This window comes from Lepus europaeus, chromosome 1 (assembly GCF_033115175.1).
Source record: "Lepus europaeus isolate LE1 chromosome 1, mLepTim1.pri, whole genome shotgun sequence".
In the NCBI taxonomy this organism is placed as follows: domain Eukaryota; kingdom Metazoa; phylum Chordata; class Mammalia; order Lagomorpha; family Leporidae; genus Lepus; species Lepus europaeus.
Genome location: NC_084827.1, coordinates 13,654,911 through 13,680,806, shown reverse-complemented (window position 1 = coordinate 13,680,806; position 25,896 = coordinate 13,654,911). Strand labels below are relative to the sequence as shown.

Below are 25,896 nucleotides of genomic sequence, written 5' to 3'. Positions count from 1 at the left end.
CCAAAAAGACATTTATAAGCTTGATAAATTTTAATATTCATTTCTACTCTCAAAGGAAAAAGCTCAATAAATTAGGAATAACAAAGTATTTTCATGCTGTGATTAATAACCTTTATCTCAATTAACTGATAAAAATAAAATTTAAGAGTGGATAAAAATTGAGAGATACCTTTATAATAGTAAAGCATGAGTCAAGAAGCCCTACTACTGCCACTTGTCTAATGCTGTTCTTTAATTTTTAGCCTTAGGATTCTCAACCAGAAAGAGTCAGTGAACGATCCAATTCAACAGGAAAAAAAGACAAAAAATTCTTTCCTGAGAAAAAGACTTAAATAAAGAGATATATACCATGCTAATAGTTGGGAGGACTCAATATTGTAGAATTCTTCCAAAACTGGTTTATAAATTCAATGCATTTTGAAACACAAATAATTGACCAACTAATTGGGGAAAGTCAGGTCTCTCTGTAACTCATATAGAACACCTAAACATACAAACAAAACATGGGAAACATATATAAATTCACAATGCATAACAAGCATTACTTTTATCAATCAATCACAAATTAAAATGAAATGGCTCTTTTTAATCAAATTGACAAATATGCAGGAAGAAAAAAATACCTAACACAAAGAAATAGGAACTCTCATATTTTTTTGACTTGGAGTTCTAGTTCAGAGAATAATCAAAATTATAACCAATATTTCTAGGAAAAGATATTCACCACAGTGTTATAAATAATATCACCAAAGTGGGAAAAAATGAGACTGGCTTAATAAATTCAAAATATCTATTAAGGAACTTTGTAGCCATAAAAAATTACGGTTTTTGGACACCACAAAATATAGTAATGTATATTACGTTTTCACATATAACAAACCAACACATTTTGTGTTTAATACTATTATCACATTCATAGGAAAGAAAACGATCACAAGGAAATACACACAGCAAGGAAACACACAAATCATTTTCAGTGATAACCTTTGGGTATTGACATCACATACAATATTTATTTTCTTCAGTATGCTTTCATAAATTTTTCACATTTCCTTCAATAAAAAATACTACTTTTATAATCAGAAAATAACAAATGTTATTTCAAAGAAATAATCTAAACGTAAAATTTTTGTTCTGAAATCTCTAAGGGTTAAAAACCCTGAATATGACTTTAATTAGAATGTCATTTTTAATGAGAAAAATTATGTGAATAAATGTTGAATGCATCTGAAATGAATATTTACTACAACAATCTCATTTTTCTACATAGCACTACAGAAGTAGCAACCAATGAGATAAAACAGCACATGGTTCATCATAAAATAAGCACACAGGGATAGAAAAGAGGAGGTACAATAGATCAAAGAAAACATCAAAGCTCGTCAACCCAGTAAGATCTCTGTTTGGACTTAACTTTTATTCTTAGTTTTGATATAAACAAATTTCAAATAACTTACTATACAGAAACTTTATGTTTTACTCTATAGCCTACTCTATATATGTTTATATACACATATACATAAGTACATATATGTGTGCGCACACATTAGAAATAAGTGTTTAAATTTAATCTTTGATATTTAAATAATCTTTACTATCAAAGGTAATAAACAAGGACTTCAAAAATATAAATACAAGAATATGTTTCCGAGGAAATGAACCATGACAACAATCCATGTAGTTATCGTTAGCTACATTTGAAAGACGGCTCTTACATTATTTTACTAAATAGACACTGGGCTACAGTATTTGACACCTAGAAACATCACTTAAACAAATATAACTTTAGAATATAAGAAAAAACCAGTCTACATGCCTAAATTGATTATTTACTTTAAGAGATTCATTTCACACAAGTTAAACTTATCAAGTGAAAAAATGGAACAAATATACTAGCATCAAACTTTTAAGTTAAGGATAGAATAAAATGTCAAAATTATTATTTATTAATTATACAATTTTTGGACAGGACACAACCAAATATAATCCAAGATATTAAGATCACAGTAACAGAATGAGAGCCAATATCAAAGATGACAAAAGAGTTTACACACGGACATAAGATAGTCCTCCCAGAACCATGCTGGAATGGAAGATAGACTATGATTTGCCTCCTTCACGAGAAAGACTTCAGAGATTCCTGGGACTATACATCCTTGAATATTTGTGTCTCCAAAACACAATGCTTCAGATAATTTCCCGTCTCCCTTTTACAGTGTATTTTTCCCTTCATTACATCTGGAGGAAACCTCAATTAGGAGACAAAAGCCTTTTAAACCCAACATCCCTTAATTTCCTGGGCTCAGGGTGACCTGCACAGCACCATAAAAGGTGAAACCATCCAGAAGCTAGCAGCAAGTATTAGCAGGGAACCACAGGCTACAATATTCAAACCCAGAAACTGAGACTTCACATTTTCCAAACAGCTAAATAGTTCCATGTAAATGAGACTTCACCAGGAAGGATTTTGCCCCACACCCCCAAAAACAATGTAGAACAAAAAGGAAAACTGACAGTAAAAGGGTGAGATGTCTGACTATACTGATATCAGTACTTACGTATCATACCTCTGCAGTGGTGTCACTTTGTTCTTATTCTTATCAACTGAACCCGTAGACAGCTGAAGAAAATTAGGATTTAACTTATATAATTCTTGAAGGAGCTTCTGTTCATATTCTTGGTGCTTACCCGCCTATTGAAAGAAGAAACAAAAACTGCAGTGGAATTCACAAAATAGCTGGTATAAAACAGAGTTACCTTTTCAATTATTAAAGCTATCCTAAAAAAAAAAAAACATGAGTTTTTCACAGAATCAGGGAAACTGATGAGGAGGATGTCACAAAACTCCTAGACCAATGAAAGTTATTCCAACAAAATTATAAGATATATATCCCATAAATTAAAGTAAAGCATCTATCAACTCCTTTATTGAACAGCATATTAAGGAGAGAACATCTCCGGCTAGCTCAAACAACTAGGCCAATGTGAAGCCTACTTCAAGTCTTTCATGTGAGGATTAAGTCTTCTTCTTCTTCTTCTTTTTTTTAATTTTGAGAGATAGAGTTACAGACAGTGAGAGAAGAGACAGAGAGAAAGGTCTTCCTTCCATTGGTTCACTCCCCTAGTGGCCGCTATGGCCAGTACTGCACCAATCCGAAGCCAGGAGCCAGGTGCCAGGTGCTTCCTCCTGGTCTCCTATGCGGGTGCAGGGCCCAAGCACTTGGGCCATCCTCCACTTCCTTCCTGAGCCACAGCAAAGAGGTGGACTGGAAGAGGAGCAACCGGGACAGAATCTGGTGCCCCAACTGGGACTAGATCCCGGGGTGCTGGTGCTGCAGGCAGAGGATTAGCCAAGTGAGCCACGGTGCTGGCCAAGGATTAAGTCTTCTAATAGGTCTTTAATGAGTTTCCTCCAGATTATACAAAATTTATCAATCTCCTTTTTTATGTTGAAATTAACAATAAGTAATACACGGATGGTACAATCTTCATTAGTTTGACACTAAGTGGGAAAATAAAAATCCATTTTTAGTCTCGTCTTTCTTCTGTTACCAAGAGTAAAATAAAAATTAATATATTTAAACTCTAAGCCAATAGTCAGCAATTTACAGTCATCTGTTTTTGTAAATGAACATATTTTATTTATTGCAAAATATTCACACTCATTTACATATTGCCTATGGCTCTTTTACTGCAAGACAGAGTGTAGGGTTTTTTTTAATAATTGACTCACTGATTGACTGACTGATTTGATAAACACAGAGACAGAAAGAGACTTTGCCAGGCAGAAACCAGGAGGCAGGAATTCCATCCACATCTCCTTCGTTGGTGGTGGAAACCCAAGTAGTTAGACCATCACCTGCTGCCTCCCTGCTGAATTAACAGTAGACTGGAAGAACAAGTGGGACCTGATCCCAGGTACTCCATTAGGGGTTGCTGGCATCACAAGTAGCTTTATCACTGTGCTACAACGTACCCCCTAGAATGCTTTTAACAATAACCATACAGTCTCAAACTTAAAATATTTACTAACTGGTCTTTTACAGTAAAAGTTTGCCAACTGCTACTGTACACTCAACAAGAAAATATAAAAGGTAAAGGTCACGGAAAATGGAATTTAGAGTATATTTATTTTGATACGGAAAAAATCTGAAACCCATGCATATATGGTGAAGAATCTTCAAAAAGATCAGGGAAAGTGTGTATTATGAAAAAATAATGCATATATTTCAAATATATTTAACACCAAACTAAACATTTTTAATTACATTTCCAACAAATATTGAACTACGTTTGTAATAGAGTTGGGTAGCTATATTTCAGAAAGTAATATCACAAATGCTATGGAAGAAATTATGCAAAGATTGACTGCAGAAGCTAATCATACACCAATATGAACAGTAACGAATTTACTTTATACTATTTGGCATGTATATTGTAACCAGAAACACATTTTTACTTACCTTCAAGGATGTTAGTTATTTTAAAACTATGATTTAAATCTATGTTATAGCAAAACCAAAGTGAAACAGATCAAAACAAAAGCAATACAACAATAACAAGGGCGATATTACTGAACTGCACACAACTGTATCATGAACACTGCACAATGCATCGTTCCCTGTACCTGATCAATATAAATATTGTTACTAAATTTCAAGTTATGCAGTAATTAGAAAAAATTTTCTGATTTTTGTCATAATGTAATTTATTCAAATTTCCTATCTACACTCAGGAAGTGTTTTAACAAAGAAAACCCTTTACAAAGTACCTTCAAACTCATGTGATTAAGATGAATTCAGGACACTGCCTTGAGATGAATTTTAAATTAAGAAAAAACATATTTAGATGTGGATTCTACATCTTTAAAACATAAAAAGTCTTGAAGATTCTTTCTGCATTCAATACTTCAGGAGGCATTAGGGCTTTTGTTAGCCAAAAGCTCAACCTGACGTTCCAAGGCCTCTACAGGGGCAGTTCATAAGCACAAGTCAAATCCCATTACAAAGAAGTTCCAAGGATTGTCCATACACTAAAAAAAATTGTTTAGTAATACTTTAAATGAGATCAATGAGGGTTTAGAAATACTTTGACAGAATTTTCATTATACCTGTAATAGTATATGTGAATAGAAAAAGTGTATCTTCTACTAAAGTTCAAATTGAAATGATTTTTTTTTGAGTGACATCCAAAATTTAACAAACAAAAAATAAGCATTTATCGGACAAGAGTTCAGCAAGTCACCCATTACTGTCTCAAACTTTAATACTGTTTTTGAATCATTAAAATTCTACTTTCAAGAAACTTTAATGTATTTATTATAATGGGATTTAATCTGTTCTAACTCTAAGTCAAAGAAAAAAAAAGGTAATACTTCATCTTATTGAACAATCTGCTCTTAAAGGAGCCTCTATCAGGCTTTCTTTATCAGGACCTGCAGAATGAAAGGTAGCAGTGAATGCCCCCCACCTTCTAAAAGAGAAGTATTCCTGCAAAAGTCCACAGCAACAATCTGAAGTCCTCATCTACAACAGGGAAGTGCAGCATTGTGCTTTGGTATAATCCTCATTTTAATAGGCCGAATGGTCAATATTTTTACTTGTAAATACATGTTTATACTACAAATTGAAAGGAGACAGGAGAAGAGGAGATGTGAAAAAGTACACAGGATATAGTAAGTCTTCAATTCACCCTGTATAGGATACTGACTTGATGGACACTTTGATAGGACAATCATTTCATAAAAATGTTTGCTTATTAACATCATTTGATAGAATACTATTATATAGCATGTTCTATATAGAGTAGATATTGGGAGGGAAAAAAACTAATACTTACAGTATTCCACTTAGCCTTCGTTTTGCTGACATTTCCCTTACAGCAGCATTTCCCAAAGTGTTTACCTTGATCATTTAAGTTCTGGCTGTATGTGTCCCTCTCAATTATCCCTTTCTTGGATAAGTATCAGCCTATTAAAGACTCTGAGAAGCATCAGAGTAAAGAAATCTGTTTATCTTCATTAACCTAGCATTTTTAAACTTAGTTTGAACCACAAATCCATTTTTTAAACAATATCTGCAGAATGGACATTCCACGGAACATTCATTTAGAAAATGCTATTTCAAAGTAATACTGGTCACTAGAAAATTAAATACCTGGTTTTTGTTTTTGTAATTTTAACAGATAAAGAAAAAGTACTCCCTTTTCTGCAAAGTTGATAAATCACATGACTTTACTACCTGCATTTCCTCTTTTGTGAAGCTGGCCGCCTCATCTCCCAGTTCATGTAGATACATGCAGTCAGGTTTTGGACATTGCATATTCTTTAAGAAATAACTGCAGTATTTTGTTGTACCTAGAGATGCCTGTGGGAAGAAGAGGGGTAGGGAAAAGATGACTCAAAACATAAACTGATACCACATTCAGAATTCCCATGTTTAGTATTTTTAGATCACCTAAAACGAGGCACAAAGGTGACAAAACAAGAAGCATGGCTACAAAGGAGGACTGAACTATTACTAGCAGAATTTATTATAGACGACGGTCATTTGGAAGAACTAACGAGAACCTTTCAGCCTATGGTTTCTAGAACTTGACACCCAAATCTTCTTCCCTAGACACCAGGAGGAGAGACAAAAATCAGTTCTATGTTATAAAAGGCTCAGCACCCCACCCCCCCAAAAAAAAGCAAATTCCAGTTTAGCAAATTCCAATTTCTAACTCATGCCAACCTTCTTTTTACTTCATCAAGCACTGCTTGGTGGAACCTTTCACTACAACCTGACTCAACATCCAAATAGTAAGGACAGCAAATCAGAACCATTATCTATTTCTGATGGGAAGAATAATGTTCCTTTTCATAAAGTAAGATATATGTAAGAATAGAGATTTTAAAAGATTATTCCCTACAAATGAATGTGTTTGTTCCAACCTGGTAAAACAGGACCCTCCATAAGTCAGAAGTCAACAAATTACCTAGCACAGGTTGGTAGGAGTACCCTAAAAACAATAACTACCGTCAAATTTAATATGCAGATGCCAAGTTTTCCTCAACTTACTACATCTTATTTTCCTTATTAAAAAAGGAGGGCTGGGGGGAGAGAAGAGGACAATATTACCTTAAGTGTTCTGCCATCTACCACCACGTTGTTAACACACTGTATGGCTCTGAGGGCATCTTCTGACCGGATATAGGTTACGTAAGCACTGGCACTTGGACCCTAAATGAAAACATCCCAACCAATTGGTATTGCAGTTTCAAATTAGATTACAGTAGAAAAAAGAAAACTCTCCTGCATTCTGCATAAGGAATTTTAAAGGTCTTTACTACTACTACTATTAATAATGACAACAATTAGAAGCAGTTTAAATTAAACACTGTACCAGCTCATTTAAAAGCAAACATACAGGGCTGGCACTGTGGCACAGCGGGTAAAGCAACCACCCGCAGTGCCGGCATTCCATATGGGTGCTAAATTGAGTCCTAGCTGCTCCACTTTCAATTCAGCTCCCTGCTAATGTGCTTGGGAAAGCAGCAGAAGATAGCAGAAATCCTTGGGCCCCTGTAACCATGTGAGAGACCCGGAGGAATATCCTAGCTTCAGATAGGCCCAGCTCCAGCCTTTGTGGCTATTTGGGGGGTGAACCAGCAGATGGAAGACCCTTCTCTGCCTGTAACTGTGCTTTCCAAATAAATAAATCTTTAAAAAAAAAGAGAAATCATGCTTAATGAACTTTATCTGATTTTAAGTAGACTATTATATACAAATAACATCCTTCTCTTGTCTTTTATTAAAGTAAACTAATATTTATAAATAAAAGACCATCTTTGCCTTGTAAAGGTTATAAAACATTTTGAAAAGATATTTTAAAAAATCTCCTTGTCTGCCTTGCAAATAAATAAAAATAAGATTTATAGACACTATATCAAAATATCTCTCAAAAATAATCTTCAACATTATTCTATCTGTGAATATCAGCATAATAAAGATGTTCCTTTTTAACACCTTGAAATCATTAATTATTGACCATTATCTAATATTAGATTGAACTCCCCTTCCCCTTTATGCCATCATTAATCTTTATTTTACGACTTCCCTCTTATTACCAGTTCAGTTTAAGTCCTAGAGGGATCAAATGAGCACCAAAAGTTCCCCCAACCCACCAACAGAGGTCACTACACTGCCTAAGTCCTTGACCCTTAGGCTTTCTAATCACAGAAAACAGATTTTCCTTATAAACAGCCCAGGTCAAGCCAAGACCACAAGGAAGAAAGGCAAAAATCCCAATAATTAGTTACCTGTGAGCCTGCATATGAAGTGCTATTATTGATGACAACTTTGTGTATTTTACCAAACTTCCCAAAATACTCTGGTCGTTTTAAAACCTAGAAAACAAGAAGAAATAAGGCATCAACTTGTCCCCATTTTCAACAATTTTATCCATATAATGGGGACATATATCATTCCTTATTATATCCCTCTTCTTTGAGAGGAAAATAGAGAAAAATAGTTAATTTTTAAATTTTTCTAATATACATGTCTTGGTGGCTATCCGACAGAAAATCAAGGAGTTATGTTTAAAAGCTATTCTTAAACTATTCCTTTTTAACACACTGTAGAAACTGAAACTGAGTTTACTATCAACTATATTCTAACACTAACATCAATAACCTGTGGTAAAAAGATATTCACTACACTGTCATTAACAGATGATTTTTATAAGAAAGTCATTCTTAGGGCTGGTGTTGTGACGTAGTGGGTAAAAGCCAGTAATGTCAGCATCCCATAAGGGTGCCTATTCGAGACTCAGTTACTCCACTTCCAATTCAACTCTGCTATGGCCTGGGAAAGCATCAGAAGATGGCCCAAGTCCTTGGGTTCCTGCACCCATGTGGGAGATCCAGAGGAAGCTCCTGGCTCCTGGCTTCGGATTGGTCCAGCTCTGGCCATTACAGCCATTTGGTTAGTGAATCGGTAGATGAAAGATCTCTCTCTCCCTCTCTCTGCCTCTGCCTCTATAACTCTGCCTTTCAAATAAATAAATAAATCTTAAAAAAAAAAAAAAAGTCATTCTTAAAAAACTGACCAAAATTATGTAGTAGAGATCATCTCTACTCATAGATCCATGATAGATAGTAACATCTGATGTGTTATGTTAAGACATAGTTACAAGCTACAAATTCCAAATCAAAGAGTGCCACCTCAACTTTCTATGTTTTCTGATTTATGAAGCAGTTTCCCACAGAAATTAATTTTACTTTTTTCAGCTGTCTCATGGCTTTTCTTTTTTTCTTGTTTCCTGGCAAATAACTTTTGGGAAACACATTTGTATATCTCCTTTCACTGGGTCACTTCCAAGTAGTTATTTTCCCTTACCTTCTTCACTTGGTGAATCACTGTACATTCTTTCAGCTTCTCTTGCAAACTCATTTAACCTTGATTAATTTGATCAGTATGTAAATTGGTACAAAAACCTCTCCCATGATTTGCAACTACCTAAAATTAAATTTTATTGTTTTTCTAGAATAACAGACCTACTGTGCCTTCTGTCTGTCCAAACTGTAAAGTGTCTCTCAATGAACATTTTCTGCATGCACCTGTTCCAGTTCCTACAAAATACTCCTTTTTCCACTTACATCTGATAGTATTCTCACATAGCAATGATTTAACTAATTGAAATATTAATTTAGAGAAATCTGGTAGAATTAAAACCTGATGAAATAGTCTTTGGCTAGTTTATCATTAATTCTTAACAATCTTCAACCTAATTAATGTAAAAGACTTGATCTTGACAATTTTTAGGTCTTTATATGTACACCACTGTTAAGTTAGCTACAACCAATTCTAACAGATTAAAAGGTAAAGAGATTATATTGGTTTTTAATCTTCTTTCCACCTAAATGCTCTGAAAGATATGATAATATTTTAGCTAATAAAATGACTGAGATTGTTCATAGTGAAGTCTCAGGGTTGAAGTGTAGTAAAGAGTATAGTTTGAAAAAGTTTTCTGGCCAATGGAGTTTGATACTACATTCAATAGTCCAGGTGAATGTGCATCAACTCAGCAAACAGCCTCACAGCTGAAATGCCTGCTCAAAGGGTTCAGGCTGGTCACATGCTATCTTATCTTACATCAGCATCTCTTACCATGCATGAATTTACAGCACTTATCAAAAAGTAGAAGTACTCAAGGAAGCATTTTAGAAATTTGTAGGCACTTTCATGGGGAGATACTGTTAAAGTGATGGGAAGATACTACCAGCATTAACAAGTTGGGAGCCAGGGATGACTTAAAATGCTCAGGCTGGTACTGCACAACAAGGAATCATCCTGTAAAACTTTTAAATGTCTTATAACACATTCATGTAGCCGAGAAACCTGTTTAAGTGAACTAGAAACAGATTCTATATTATGTATAAACACAAATTACTTTCCCAGTTTTGACATACATTAAATCTAGCAGAAGCAAATAATATGTAATTAATGGAAGACCACATGTGCTTTGTTTGAAATTGTACTGAGAGTTGTTTCGGGAAAATCACATCATTGACATTTCATGATACCTGAGTTGCCAATACCTACACCTATAACAATCTGAATTTGCAACTATCACACAGTACATGAGTCAACAAAAAGGTACAAGTATCTTACTAATTGATGAAATAGTGTAAAACAACCGATCAAAAAGATAGGGTATGTGTTGAAGAGATTTCACAAATAAGACCAGTGTAAGCAAATAATGAAGGATAGAATTAAAAGGGAGAGAATGATCCTGTGGGGGAAGCAGGACACACAGCAGACTCATAGAATGGCAAACGCCCAAAACAGCACTCCTGCCTCAGAATCAACCCTTGGGACATTCGGATCTGGCTGAAAGGTCCATGAGAGTCTCACAGGCATGGAAAGTCATGACACGGTGGCAAAAAAACAATCTAAATGAAAGATCCTGGTGAACAAGACCCCAGCAGAAGGAACAGGCCATCAAGGAGAGAGGCGCCTTTCTCTGAAGGGAGGAAGGAACCTCCACTGTGATACAGCCTTGACTAAACAAGTTCAGAGTGGGTGAACTCAAGGGGCTTCCATAGCCTAGACAGCTCATGGCAAGCGTCTCGGGTGATTGCTGACGTCATAAATAAGAGTGCCAATTATTAAATCAACAACGGGAGTCACTGGGTACATGCTCCCCATGTAGGATCCCTGTCCTTAATGTGTTTTACTATGAAACATAAAAACACTACTAGTCAAACAATACCCTATACCCTGTGCGGTTGTGTGAGTGCAGCCTGTTGAAATCCTTGCTTAGTATATACTAAGTTGATCTTCTGTAATATGAAGGTAATTGAAAATGAAACTCGATGAAGGGTGGGATGGGAGAGGGAGTGGGAGAGGGGAGGGCCATGGGAGGGAGGGAAGTTGGGAGGGAAGCTAAAACAATACAAAAGTTGCACTTAAATTCACATTTATTAAATAAAAAAAATTAATAACTATACAACAAACAAAAAAAAGAAAAAAACAACACTTTATCTATATGATCACTAAAAAAAAAAGAAATAGTGTAAAGAACTTCGACATGCAAGAACTTAAACATTCATACATTATCATCTAGTTAAAATGAAGGTTCAGATTCAGTACATCTGAGGCAGGGGATGACAATCTGCAAAAATCAGATGCCAGTGACACTAACGTTCTGGTCCAGAGACCATATCTTCAAGAGCAAGGTTCTAGAGTGGTTGAGCGAGAACATTTCCATGCAGACATAGCCTTTTTAAAATTGTTTCCCTTTTATTTCCTCTTTATTAACTTGAAGTCACTTCACAATAATTAAGAGGTGTTATAAAACATAAGCTTTGAAAAAGTAGGCAGAGAGGGGCCAGCGTTGTGGTGCAGTGGGTTAAGCCACTGACTACAACACCAGCATCCTTTATCAGTGCCATTGAGAGTTCCAGCTGCTCCACTTTCAATCCAGGTCCCTGCTAATGCTCCTGGAAAGGCACAGCAGATGGCCCAGGTGGTTGGGCCCCTGCCACCCACGGAGGAGACAAGAAAGGAGTTCCCGGCTCCTGGCTTCAGCCTGGCCTAACTTTGGCCATTGTGGGAGTACACCAGTGTATGGAAGTTCTGTCTCTGTCTCCCTCTCTCTGTCACTCTGCCTTCCAAATAAATCTTTAAAAACAAGACAAAACAAAAACAGTGAGCACTGAACTGATAAGGTTGATAATCAATGGTTTATGGAAATAGTTTTTAGCCAACATTTGGTGTAACATAATTACACTGACATGTCCACTCTGCAGTCAGAATGGTATTTTCACAGCCTAATCTGCCCATGTCATTGTTTTAAAGGACATAGATCAACCTCCCACTCCCTTAACAATGGTGAGAAAGCCTTTCATGATATGCTATCTCTCACCACTGCACTCTAATCTTCCAGCCAAACAATTTCACTTGCAGATGGAGGTTTTTCCCATCCAAAAGTTACTGTGCCAGAAGCATTTTACCCCAAAGACAGCAGAGGACAGCATACCTTGTACCTCCCCTCCAAGGTCAACTGCTATCCTCTGTGGCTACACAGCACACAATATTTCTCATACTGTACTGTTCTTTCACAAACAAGCCATCTCATTCATCAGAGTTTGTTCAGTGTCTTTGATAAGGCCCCAGCACGTTATAGGTATTCAAAAAATGCTTACTGAAAAACTGGCTCAACATTGAATATAAAGAATTATATGGTTATGTAATACTGGTGGCCTGATAGTACTAACAAATGGCTAGTAGTTGAATAGGCTACCTAGACAAAAGAAATTAAAATAATGTAAACTTTTCATGTTAAATTCAACACTACAGATTCTGTCTAAAAAACTACCAAAAATAGTTTTCTAGAAAGGATGGTGGGGTGTGTGTGTGTGGACAGAGCACCTTGTATATCAACTTATATTCTATACACTCAATGTCTTGGGTTTACTTCAGAATAAACCGGTTTTAGAACATGAAAGGCCATCTGGCAAAATTATAAGCAGCTAAGTGATGTGTCTTAATAGTTAAAATGTCTTACCATATATTCATTGGGAACACATTTATGTATTCATGGACACTAAAGACAAAAGCAAAAACTTGGTAATCAGAAGAATGAGTAGATAAATCAAAGAATGGATGAACAGCCAATCATCATTATAAAACACACTGGAATAGGAATGCTAAGACCACTCAACTATCCTTTGCCTCATTTCTCATTTGTAAAAAATGTTTATGCCTTTAAAGTCCTTTAGTTCCTCAAACAAGATGCTCTCGTGGGCTTCCACACATACTTGGGACACTACTGTCGTTCGTTCTCAGACTAGTGCCTCATTAATTTTTCAAGCCTATAGCAATCTTCCTTTCCTCAAGGAAGCTTTTTGTCAAACTATACTAGCTAACTGTCCTATGAGTACCCTTTACATATGTATAGAACAAATGTAACCATTTAAATTCTGTCTTCCCTATTAGTCTGTTCAATTAAAAAGGGAAAGAGACTGCACCAAGCTTGATAGCTAATGCATCTGAGCATCAAAGTTTCTAGCACAGGGTACTCAAAATATTCAGTAATTAATGTGTAGAATGAATAGTTAAGTTCTTATAAAGCTAAACTTTGAGGACTTAGTAGATCATCATCACCATTTCTAATAAAATCATTGCTTCTAATTACAGTATCTTTTCAGATTTTTTTAAAAAAAATTTTTTTTTTTTTTTTGACAGGCAGAGTGGACAGTGAGAGAGAGACAGAGAAAGGTCTTCCTTTTTGCCGTTGGTTCACCCTCCAATGGCCGCCGCGGTGCCCCGACCGGGACTAGAACCCCGTGTGCCAGCGCCGCAAGGCGGAGGATTAGCCTAGCGAGCCACGGCGCCGGCCCAGATTTTTTTGTATAAGCCAATAAATTAATATATTTGGCAATCTTTGATGCTTTCTGGCATATAAAATTTATTTTCAAAATAAGCTTTAACTATTCCTAAACTTGCCTTTGTTAAACAGAATATAGTGAAATATCAACTTGTTCATCAAGCAAATGTAAGTAAATTATATGGGCTGGCGCTGAAGTGCTGGTATCCCATGTGGGTGCTGGTTCGAGCCCTGGCTGCTCCACTTCCGATCCAGCTCTCTACTATGGCCTGAGAAAGCAGTGGAAGATGACCAAAGTCCTTGGGCCTTTGAAGCTTCTGGCTTCAGATTTGCTCAGCTCCAGCTATTGTGGTTGTTTGAGGGGGGAGTGAACCAATGGATCTCTTTCTCTCTCTGTCTCTGCCTCTCTGTAACTGCCTTTCAAATAAGTAAATAAATTTTTTAAAAAAATAAGTAAATTATAGGGATCTTCTTTGACTTGAAAGATGCAATAACAATTTGAAACTTTTGAATACTCTAATGAAGTCAACTTTAAGTTTTTAAAAAGCAGAAAAAAAGTTATACAAATGAATTAAAAGAATTTTAGAGAAATTCAGAGTGGTAATATTTAATAAAAAACAGGATTTATCTCTGGTTTTTTTCTGTCTCAAGAGAATAAGTGAGATCAACATTTCAGAAAATTCACTGTCTTCTTATCAAGCAACAATGATTTTGAAAGTGTAAAAATAGTAATATGTATATATATATGTATACATATATATATGAGTGATCTTCAAAAAGTGCATGGAAAAACTGTATTAAAAGATAATGGCAGTGCCAGTACTGTGGCATAGCAGGTAAAGCCACCACCTGCAGTGACAGCATCCTATACAGGTACCTCTCTGAGACCTAGCTACTCCACTTCCAATCCAGCTCTATGGTATAGTCTGGAAAAGCAGCAGAAGATGGCCCAAGTCCTTGGACCCTTACACCAGCGTAGGAATCCTCGAAGAAGCTCCTGGCTTTGGATCAGCATAGCCCGTCATTGTGGCCATTTAGAGAGTGAACCAGCAGAGAGAAGACCTCCCTCTCTCTGCCTATAACTTTTCCTCTCAAATAAATAAACAAATCTTTAAAAAAAAGTATTTAATGGCAATATTCTGTGCAGTCTTCTCAGACTCATGATAAAATGCTCTCTCTCTTTAGTCACCACCTAGATTTGTCTCTTTCTGTTTTAACAGTTCTTCAGATTAATATACAGTTACTTAAAATGAAAATAAGAAATGTTTGGAAGTAATAAAAACTCTGCAAATCAAAGACTTAAAAGAAAAGGTAAGAAAGCTATAACTTCAGCTGACGCCATGGCTCACTAGGCTAATCCTCTGCCTGTGGCACTGGCACCCCAGGTTCTAGTCCTGGTTGGGGCGCTGGATTCTGTCCCGGTTGCTCCTCTTCCAGTCCAGCTCTCTGCTGTGGCCCGGGAGTACAATGGAGGCTGGCCCAAGTACTTGGGCCCTGCACCCACATGGGAGACCAGGAGGAAGCACCTGGCTCCTGGCTTTGGATTGGCGCAGTACCGGCCATAGAGGCCATTGGGGGTGAACCAACGGAAGGAAGACCTTTCTCTCTGTCTACCTCTGCCTGTCCAAAAAAATTAATTAATTAATTAATTAAATAAAATAAAAAACAAAAGCTATAACTCAAACATCAAAGCCACTCTGAACCAAGGTCCTTAATTCTTGAATTTCCTCCATGTATATTTACCATGATAGATCCTTCTCCGTAATGTCCCTGACTTTCCTCTCTGATGATCCGAAGTTCTGTATAGTCTTAACTCATAGTACACTCATCAATAAATACTTCTTATCTTCTGTAAATTATTTTTTGGAAAATAGACATTAGATCCCTAAAAGTTCTTCCTTTGGGGAATTTAGCATAGTTAGCCAAATATGAAGATCTCTACCTCAGACCGGTACCATTACTTTAAAACCTCTCAAGAAGTACTTTTACAAGATGCGCAAAATAGAGCTCTTTCCTACTGAGTAAACATTCTGGCTGATCATTAGCAACTCTTTGCCTTCCCAACAATCTACTCAGCACCTCATGATATATTCACATACATAAAGTCAAGTATAAACTCAACATTACTAAGGCTGGCAGTGGAAGGACAGAAAAAGTAGTAATGAACAAAAAAGATAACATCTCTCCTGGCCCAAAACGAATAGTAAAGAACTTAGTCCTTTATTTCACTTCAACAAATTCTCCCTCTTTCTCCAAAACTGGCTTAGAATGAATAAGAGCGATGACACAGTGAAGCAGTAGTTCTGTTAAACCAAGAATTACTACTTGTAGGATGAAAAAAATACAAGACTTTAAGAAGTCTCAAGGGTTCAAGTAACTGTATCTCCACTCTTGGTCCTCATAGGAGTACAGCTACAGGAAAGCATAAACAGAATATTCATGTCACATGACAGCCTTAACAATGAAATAGATCATTATCCAATATCCAGACTATTATTAGCACTAAAAAAATACATCGGAAATTTTAGTTCAACTCCGTAAGTTTTACAACTGAAGAAACTGAGGCCAAGAAAGATTAAGACATTTGAGACAATAATAGGTCATTAATTTCTTAGCAATTATTAGAAGTACTTTCTTAATCTTACCCAAAGTTTAATGTTTTCAGAGGAACCCTGCAGTTGAGCAGGTCAACTGTGATTTCCACATAAGGTAATAAACCAGAAAAAAAAAATCAAATTCACAAAGAAAACAGTAAACAACTTACCTCTGGGTCTGCCAAGCGCTGAGACAGACCTACAACAAAGACGAGGTTTTTTTGTACAACACGCACACTAGCCAGATGTTTGCGATTCTCTGATATTTTCTGTTTTCTCTCATTTTGCTTCTGTTTTTTCTCATTCTTTATCCTTTGCAGTTCTTCCTGGGAGAGTGGTTTATAAACTGCTGGGTCTTCTGGATATGGCTTTAAGCATAAAACAAAAAGAAATTAGCATTAAGTAAATAAATAAATAATATGAGTAACAATTATCTAATTCTAGATGGCAGGTATGTGATTACAAGGGTACTTCAAAAAGTTGATGAAAAGTTAAATTAAAAGGCAAGTTTGGGGGTAGGTGACTGAGCAATCTCATACTGGTATGCTCAGATCTGACTCAACTCCACTTCCAATTCCAACTTCCTGCTAATAATGTGTACAGTGGCAGACTTAATGGCTCATGTGGTTGGGTCTCTACACTCACTTAGGATTCATGGGCTGAATTCCCAAGTCCTGGTTTGAGCCTGGTCCAGTAATGGCTATTGTGAGCATCTGGGGACTGAATCAAACAGGAGCTCACTAACATGTGGGCACTCATATTCTCTGTGCCTCATCTAAATGAATAAATATTTATCTTGTACAAAAAATATTGAAATCTATGCATAAGAGATCTTCAATACAAAAAATATTGAAATCTATGCATAAGAGATCTTAATGAAAATGAGCATCTCTCTGCCTTTCAAATAAAAAAACTACACATGAATTATAAAATTTTGCATCAAAATAAACTTATCTTCTTAATTCCATTTCCCACAGTATGAAGTTGTCTCCTATTCTCCCTTTTCTGAATGTTCTAACTGCTTAAAATATTATTTATTTAATAGTAATTAAAATGTCCAATAAAATAGTTCTGAAAATGTTTAGTTTTGGAGGGCTTGGCTGGCACAGATGACTTTTAACACTAAAACTGAACAACAAAGATTGCAAAGCAAATCAAAAACAGCAGCAAATCAATCTTGGTATTCCTTACAGTATACATCTGTGTATACAGTATACACAGTTTACAGGAAAATTAAGCTTTTAAAGTGCTATGTGGCCAGCACCGCGGCTCAACAGGCTAATCCTCCGCCCGCGGTGCCAGCACACCGGGTTCTAGTCCCGGTCGGGGTGCCGGATTCTGTCCCGGTTGCCCCTCTTCCAGTCCAGCTCTCTGCTGTGGCCAGGGAGTGCAGTGGAGGATGGCCCAAGTGCTTGGGCTCTGCACCCCATGGGAGACCAGGAGAAGCACCTGGCTCCTGGCTTCGGATCAGTGCGGTGCGCCGGCTGCTGCGCACCGGCGCGGCGGCCACTAGAAGGTGAACCACTCTGCCTGTCAAAAAAAAAAGTGCTATGTAAGAGATAAACTATGTTCAGTTTTCTCACCAAAATATGGGTTTTACATGTTAGAATCAAATAGTTAATGAAAACCTACTATGTACTACTAAGATTAATGAAGTAATTCAGTTATTTTTTTTTAAATTTTATTTATTTATTTGACAGGCAAATTTACAGACAGTGAGAGAGAGAGAGAGAGAGAGAGAGAGAGAGAGAGAAAGGTCTTCCCTCCGCTAGTTCATCCCCCAGGTGGCCACAACGGCCGGAGCTGGGCTGATCCAAAGCCAGGAGCCAGGTGTTTCCTCCTCGTCTCCCATGTGGGTACAGGGGTCCAAGCACTTGAGCCATCCTCCACTGCCTTCCCGGGCCACAGCAGAGAGCTGACTGGAAGAGGAGCAACTGGGACTAGAACCCAGCGCCCATATGGGATGCCGGTGCCGCAGGCGGAGGATTAACCTAGTACGCCACGGCGCCAGCCCCTCAATTATTCTTAATACATTTCTAAGAGAGACCAATGAGCAAATAAATAATGATATTGAAACTATTATTTCTACACTTAATACTCATGTCACCTTAGCAACTAAATTAAAAACTACACTTCAGGGGCTGGTGCTGTGGCATAGCATGTAAAGCTGCTTTCTGCAGTGCCAGCATCCCATATGGGTGCCAGTTCAAGTCCTGGCTGCTCTACTTCTGATCCAGCTCCCCTGCTAATGTGTCTGGGACAGCAGTAGAGGGTGGCCCAAGTACTTGAGCCCCTCTACCTACATGGAAGACCTGGAAGAAGCTCCTGGCTTTGGATCAGCTCAGCTCCATCCAGCCATTTGGGGCATGAACCACTGGACACAAGCTTCATCTCTCAGCCTCTGCCTTTCTTTCTCTGTGACTTTCAAGTAAAGAAATAAACCTTTAAAAATAAATAAAGCCCTACACTCAAGTATCCCCATATGTAAAGAGAAAGCAACAACAAAGGTTAGTATAAGAAAAAATAGGGGTCAGTGTTAAGCCTCCGCCTGCCATGCCAGCATCTTATATGGACAGTTCAGCATCCCATATGGACAACGGGTTTGAGACCCGGCTGCTCCATTTCTGAACCAGCTCTCTTCTAATGCACCTGGGAAATCAGTGTAAGATGGCTCAAGACCTTGGGCCCCTGCACCCACATGGGAGACCCAAAAGAATCTCCTGGCTTCAGACTTCAGCCTGGCCCAGCTGCGGCTGTTGCAGCCATTTGGGAAGTGTATCAAAGGAGAGATCTTTCCCTCTATAACTCTGCTGTTCAAATAAATAAATAAATCTTTAAATAATACCTACGTCTATAAAAAAATTTTATAAAGCCATTATTTTTGTTACTGGCACATAGTAACCCCCCCCCCCAATACTCTCAATTTCACTGTTGTAGGTTTTTATCCTTCCCACTAGTGTCCAGCACATAAGCATTCAAAAAGCCAGTTATTATTATAATTAATAAATAATAATAAAGGACAATAGGGCACATTAAATCCAAAAACATATAAAACTGGACATGAAGAGCTCAGGAATGGAAATCATAATTGGCTGGGAAATTGGGCCTATCAGATATATCCATGACAGGCAAAAAAAAAAAAAAAAAGAGGGCAAAGAAAGCTAGAGAGACTATCTAGAAGCCCAAAACTTGATATGGGTTTACCATATTCTGCATTCATTTCTTTACATATTGGAATCAATAAAAAATAAAACCAAAACCCTCTAACTTGAGAATATAACCAGCCTGGTGCTGACAGCAACCAAGAAAGTGAAATTTCCCCTCATATTTCTCAATGTCTAGGTCTCAAACCTCAAGGTCTCAAAAAACTTTGTTGTTTCCCTTTCATGGCAACTTCCAGCTTAACTTACTATTTTTACAGAAAACTTTATAAACTTCACCATATCAAAGAACTATAGCTGGTTAGAGAAAAAAGACTCAGACATAACTCATAATAGTCCTGTAGGCTATAAATACCTATATCATTATATTGCCACACTAAGAAATCTGAATCATTTAGCTAGCTAATTGGTCCTATTTGTCATATTCTAACCTACTTGTGAATAGGAGGAATATAGAACAATAACATCTATTTTGCATGATCCTAAGCATTTTCTCCAGGAACAAATATAAAGTTAGTATGGCATTATAAATACTTGCTAAAAGAACACTAAGCTATACTTTAGAATTGGAATTTAGTCATGCTAATTTTCCAGAAAACTAAAACTCCTATATTTTGGGATTAGAACTATTTCTTACATTTTAAGGAAACAAATGGTTAAAGATCTATTAAAGTTCGATCCATCAACTATACAATCTTCCTCATTTAAGTTTTTCTCAATGATTCCTCTCCAAATTTTCTCTATTCTCCACTCACTTTTCTGAACTTCTGTTACTTATCTTCTTCAAATCTCAGTCTATCACTGCCTGCTCCTAGTTTTGTTTCAAAGTGTGGTCTATTCTCTGCATTTTACCAATCCATAAGTACAAAATTTGAGAATAAGTAATAATTTGATGTTGCCACAACATTCAAGTACATTATCAGTGAACTCTTTACAGAATATTAGTGTAACAAATCACAGGATATAAGGAGAATACTAGGCATGCAATAATAGGATTCTATCAGCACTCAATAAAGCAAAAACTGGTTCTTCATTACAAGTTGAAGTAACTTTGCTGGGATTCAGATTCTCCTGAAAACCAGAGATTTGACACTCGAAAGATTCTTTTATTTGTTACTATCCTGTGAATAGTAATAGAATAACACTGTGAAATCATTTTTAAACATGAAGCAGAGTATGCAAAAACCTAAAACAAATGTATAGAGGTGACAGGAAAAAGTGGGACTGCAATATCAACTCTTATTAATCATATCACTGACACACTATGGTGTATAATACTGGGTTATACTGTTATTACTTTCTCACTGTCTTTTTTGTTATTTCATTTTTTTCTATGGAAATACATATATCTTAGGCTTCAGTCAATTTTGTTGAAACACAACTGTTATGTAATGCAAGATATAAACATAACAATGAAACAAATTATTTCATTATTAGTTACCTTCCAAATTTAGTTTATTCCAGCAACTTAAAGGAAGTTAAAATACTACCATTTTCATCTTAATGTATTTGTGAAGTTGTATCTATTATTAGGAAGAATAAATATGCTAAGTTAACCTAACCATCCACAGCAAACACATAATCAAAGACTTTTTCAACTTAATTTACCCAAAAGCTTTCATTAAAAGTCTTGGAAAGCAAGCATTCTGTAACAGTCCCCGCCCCCCCCACACCCACACCCACACACAAGCCCATGGTCATACATACCTACTATACAAACTCAAATATATTTTAAAAGTCTACAAACTGACTTAATGCAATGAGGAAGGGAGGTTGATAGGTGAGAGATGAAGATATCTAACTGGAATAACTGTTGAGAATGAGAACGAAATTCACAAAGGTTGTAATACCACTACTAAAAGTGATTGTGGGGCTGGAGCTGTGGCACTGTGGGTTAATGCCCTGGCCTGAAGCACCAGCATCCCATATGGGCGCCAGTTCCAGTCCCAGTTGCTCCACTTCCAATCCAGCTCTCTGCTATTGCCTGAAAAGCCAGTAGAAGATGGCCCAGGTCCTTGGGCTCCTGCACCCATGTAGGAGACCCAGAAGAAGCTCCTGGATCCTGGCTTCAGATCAGCTCAGCTCTGGCTGTTGAAGTCATTTGGGGAGTGAACCAGTGGATGGAAGACCTCTCTCTCTCTCTTTCAAAGAAATAAAAATAAATCTTTAAAACAAAAAAAAAAGCATACTCATCTTTGCAGAAAATTCTAACATCTATTAAACAATGTTCAGTATACATGGTCAAAATACAAAACTGTATGATAGCAATGCTCTGTAAAATGGCAATGCACAAGCAGAAGATGCTATTTCAAAACTATATCATGTACCACAGTTCAAAACTCTAAAATACTTACAGAAATACACTGTACTACCTTATACACTAAAAATTATAAAACATTGCTGAAGAAAATTTAGAAACATGAAACTTTTCATTGTATTACTATCTTTTCCTTTTTCAATTTTAGATATTACCACACTATGCATGTGAACTAGGGAATTCATTATTTTTAAGATGTCATTTTTCTACAAAATGATTTGTATATTTATGACAATTTCAATCAAAATCCCAGTATGCTTTCTGTAGAAACTGACATAATGATTTATGCACAAATCCTAAGAGAACTTACACCATCGAAAATACAGTCTAAAAAGAGTAACAATGCAGAAAAACTTGTCATACCACATTTCAAAACTTAAAGTAATCAAGTCAGTATGGTATTGGCGTAAATACAGACATCATCATCAACAGACAGAATTCAAATGCTAGAAATGGATTTATATAGTCATGAGAAAGTGATTTTTCAAGAAAGATCCCAAATCTACTCAAAAGTGAAGGCATAGTCGTTTGTACAACAATAATGCAGCAACAGAATATCCATATTATTTCTTTTCTGTACAACTTTTAGTTTCTCATAAAGTCAATAATTATGCTTTTTCTGGTTATATCTTTAAGTGTTAACATATTACTAATTCAACCAGTAAATTTCTTCCAATTGTACAATGTTTTCATAAAATACATCACTTTTCTGAGTCACCAACTATCCTTTCAATTTCATCTTTTTATAGAAATCTCATTTGGAGCTTTCCGATGATGGATGCTATCATCTTCCCCATCATCCCATGAACCTCTCCTGTGTTAGATCACTTGTCTCCTTTATCTCAGGTATTCATTCTTTCACGTTTGTATGCTACCTATCCGATTCCTGATAAACAGTGCATGCAAGGTTAAAAAGAAAAATGTTTGAAACCTCTCAGGTCTGAACACATCTTTACATTTAACAGCTGAGCAGATATGGGATCCTAGGATGAAAAGTAATTTCCCCCAGAAGCGTCTTCTAGCTTCAAGTATTATTGTTGAGAAGTCTGAAATGATTTTGATTCCTCATCCTTTACATGTGACCTACTTCACATGTTTCCTTCTGGAAACGTGTGAATTTCTAATTTCTTTGTCTACAGTATTCTGATATATTTTTTTAAAGATTTATTTTATTTATTTGAAAGTCAGAGTTACACAGAGAGAGAAGGAGAGACAGAGAGAGAGAGAAAGAGAAACTGCAATGGCCGGAGTTGCACCAATCTGGAGCCAGGGGCCAGGAGCTTCTTCCGGGTCTCCCACGCAGGTGCAGGGGCTCAAATACTTTTGCTATTTTTCATTTTCATTAACTATTATTGTTCAGTGATTGTTCTTTTTTTAAACTATACTGTTCTTGTTTCACAGACATGGTATCTTCTATTATTTCTAAGATGAAAATATTATTTCTGTTGAAGTTCTTATTCCTTGTCCAGTCTCTTGGTTTCCACGTCAATATTATAGGAGGCTACATCAATTAATCACCTATATTCTCACATTCCCTATTTCCAATAGTATTTTTCTCAGAAATGTTGCCCTAAAGGACACACAAAGGCTGTCTGGGAAATAACCAAACAGCCTAGGACCATGAGTAAGCAACCAGAGCCACTAAACATTCTTAGTTTTTATAATCTGTCCAACTTTGCTTTTCAAAGTCTATTAAAGCAAAGGAAGTTTTCTGCAAAATGGGTAGTTTTACCCTATGGAATGAAACAAGAAGCTTAGGCCAGCACTGTGGCTCAACAGGCTAATCCTCTGCCTTGCGGCGCCGGCACACCGGGTTCTAGTCCCGGTCGGGGCACTGGATTCTGTCCCGGTTGCCCCTCTTCCAGGCCAGCTCTCTGCTATGGCCCAGGAGTGCAGTGGAGGATGGCCCAAGTGCTTGGGCCCTGCACCCCATGGGAGACCAGGAGAAGCACCTGGCTCCTGCCTTCGGATCAGCAAGGTGTGCTGGCTGCAGCACGCTGGCAGCAGCTGCCATTGGAGGGTGAACCAACGGCAAAGGAAGACCTTTCTCTCTCTCTGTCCACTCTGCCTGTCAAAAAATAAAAAAATTAAAAAAAAAAAAAAGAAACAAGGAGCTTGCTTCAACTAGTTCCCTTCATCTTTAAGTCTATTCAGATGATCTCAATATACCACCTCACAGTGTGGCCTTCCCCTGCAGGGCTGAGGTGAGTGTAAATGACAGTGTCATAGCTCTCTCCAGAACTAGAAACACTTGTGGCTCTCTCTTTGTTAATGCAATCAATGAGGCTAGTCTCCAGGAACCAAACACTTTCTGGTTCCTTACTGCAATGTATAACTTCATAATTATTAATTTTGTCCCCAGCATACATTCTGGCAAGATTGTGTTGGTTGTTCTGTGTGCTCTCCATGACCCACTCCAACCATGAGAGCTACAGGCAAGAAGGTGTGGTGACTAAGATATCAAGGAGCAGTTCCTAGAGATGTGGTGACGTTAACAAGAAAGCAAAACTCCTGGCCTTATGAATAACTGCTTCAGCCAAAGACTTTTAACCTGGAGACCTAAGTTTGTTGAGTGTTGTAATCAGATTTATATTTTCTTACAAATATTGGAGAAGCTTGGTGCACATCCTTAGACAATCCCTGATTTTTCTATTGACTCTCACTCAAGATCTTGTATCATCTCGTGTTTTTATGAGTAGCAACCCTATATACACTGATTCCCAAATATATTATCTCCATACTCAATCAGAACCTGATATCCAGATGTGAATATTTACCTGTCTACTCACTATTTCCATTTAGATTTCTAAAAGGATTCTCAAACTTAACATTTTTAAAACTGAGTTCCTGTTCTCAAGAAACCTACTCTTGTTGTAGTCTTATCCATTTCAGTTAATGATAATTCTTTACCTCCAGTTTCAGTTCAAAATTTTACCACTGTTCTCAACTTTGCTACTTGTCTATATGGTGATTCATGAATATAAATTTTATTAATCTTTACATGTCTGAAAATGCTTGATTATGCTTTTACCTATTAAATCAATTGAGAATTATTTCGAAGTTATTTACCTTCAATATTTAGAAAAACAAATTTCAGTTACTTTTTTTCTATGGTTTTTAAATGAAAATACCAATATCAATTTTATGCTTGTTGGGGCCAACACTGTGGCACAGCAGGTAAGGCTACCACCTGCAATGCCGGATCCCATGTGGGCGCTGGTTCAAGACCCAGCTGCTCCACATCCGATCCAGCTCTCTGCTGTGGCCTGAGAAAGCAGTAGGAGATGGCCCAAGTATTTGGGCCCCTGCACCCGCGTGGGAGACCCAGAGGAGGCTCCTGGCTCCTGGCTTCAGATTGACACAGCTCCAGCCGTTGCAGCCAGTTGGAGAGTAAACCAGCAGATGGAAGACCTCTATCTCTCTCTTTCTGCCTCTCCTCTCTCTGTGTAACCGTGACTTTCAAATAAACAGATAAATCTTCAAAAAGATTTTATGCTTGTTAATTCATAGTCTATGTGGTTTTATTTCATGAGTTTTTAAACTTTTCCTTTATCCTAGCTATTCTAGCAATGACACAAAGACTTAGACATATTGCTCATTTTCAGTCATACTGCTTCACACTCAGCCTTCTGAAGACAACTGCTTTTCAAAACGAGGAATTTTCTATTATTTCTTGATCACTTCTTCCTATCCATTTTTAGTTCACTCCTTATGAAATTGCTCTCAGCCAAGACTAGAACATAAAGATTTCCTATATTACTTAGCTTTTCTTTCATGCTTTCTATTTTATCTTTTTGCATCATATTATATGAAAGAAAAAAGTCTTAGTACATGTGTTCTTGAATTGTATCTATTCTGCTCTTCAGGTTATCTGAAAAATCTAATTGGTGCTTTTCAAAAAGAAAAATCTTTTTACATGAATATACTATCATGTAAATATACTATATCTATC

The 25,896-nt window shown here is 36.8% G+C and overlaps 1 protein-coding gene across 6 annotated transcripts in view; it reads right to left on the bottom strand.

Annotated features, from left to right (window-relative positions):
• CNOT4 (CCR4-NOT transcription complex subunit 4) overlaps positions 1-25,896 on the bottom strand; it is a 137,196-nt gene that overhangs the window by 50,807 nt on the left and 60,493 nt on the right. For 3 of the 6 annotated variants that reach the window (XM_062195351.1, XM_062195475.1, XM_062195563.1), the window contains exons 3-7: positions 16,637-16,834; positions 8,300-8,386; positions 7,119-7,220; positions 6,240-6,365; positions 2,559-2,692 (exon numbers count right to left, since the gene is read on the bottom strand). In XM_062195351.1, the coding sequence (XP_062051335.1) occupies positions 2,559-2,692; positions 6,240-6,365; positions 7,119-7,220; positions 8,300-8,386; positions 16,637-16,834 (647 nt within the window). The remainder of the gene's footprint in view (positions 1-2,558; positions 2,693-6,239; positions 6,366-7,118; positions 7,221-8,299; positions 8,387-16,636; positions 16,835-25,896) is intronic. The other 3 variants (XM_062195415.1, XM_062195545.1, XM_062195576.1) reach the window with 1 other exon arrangement.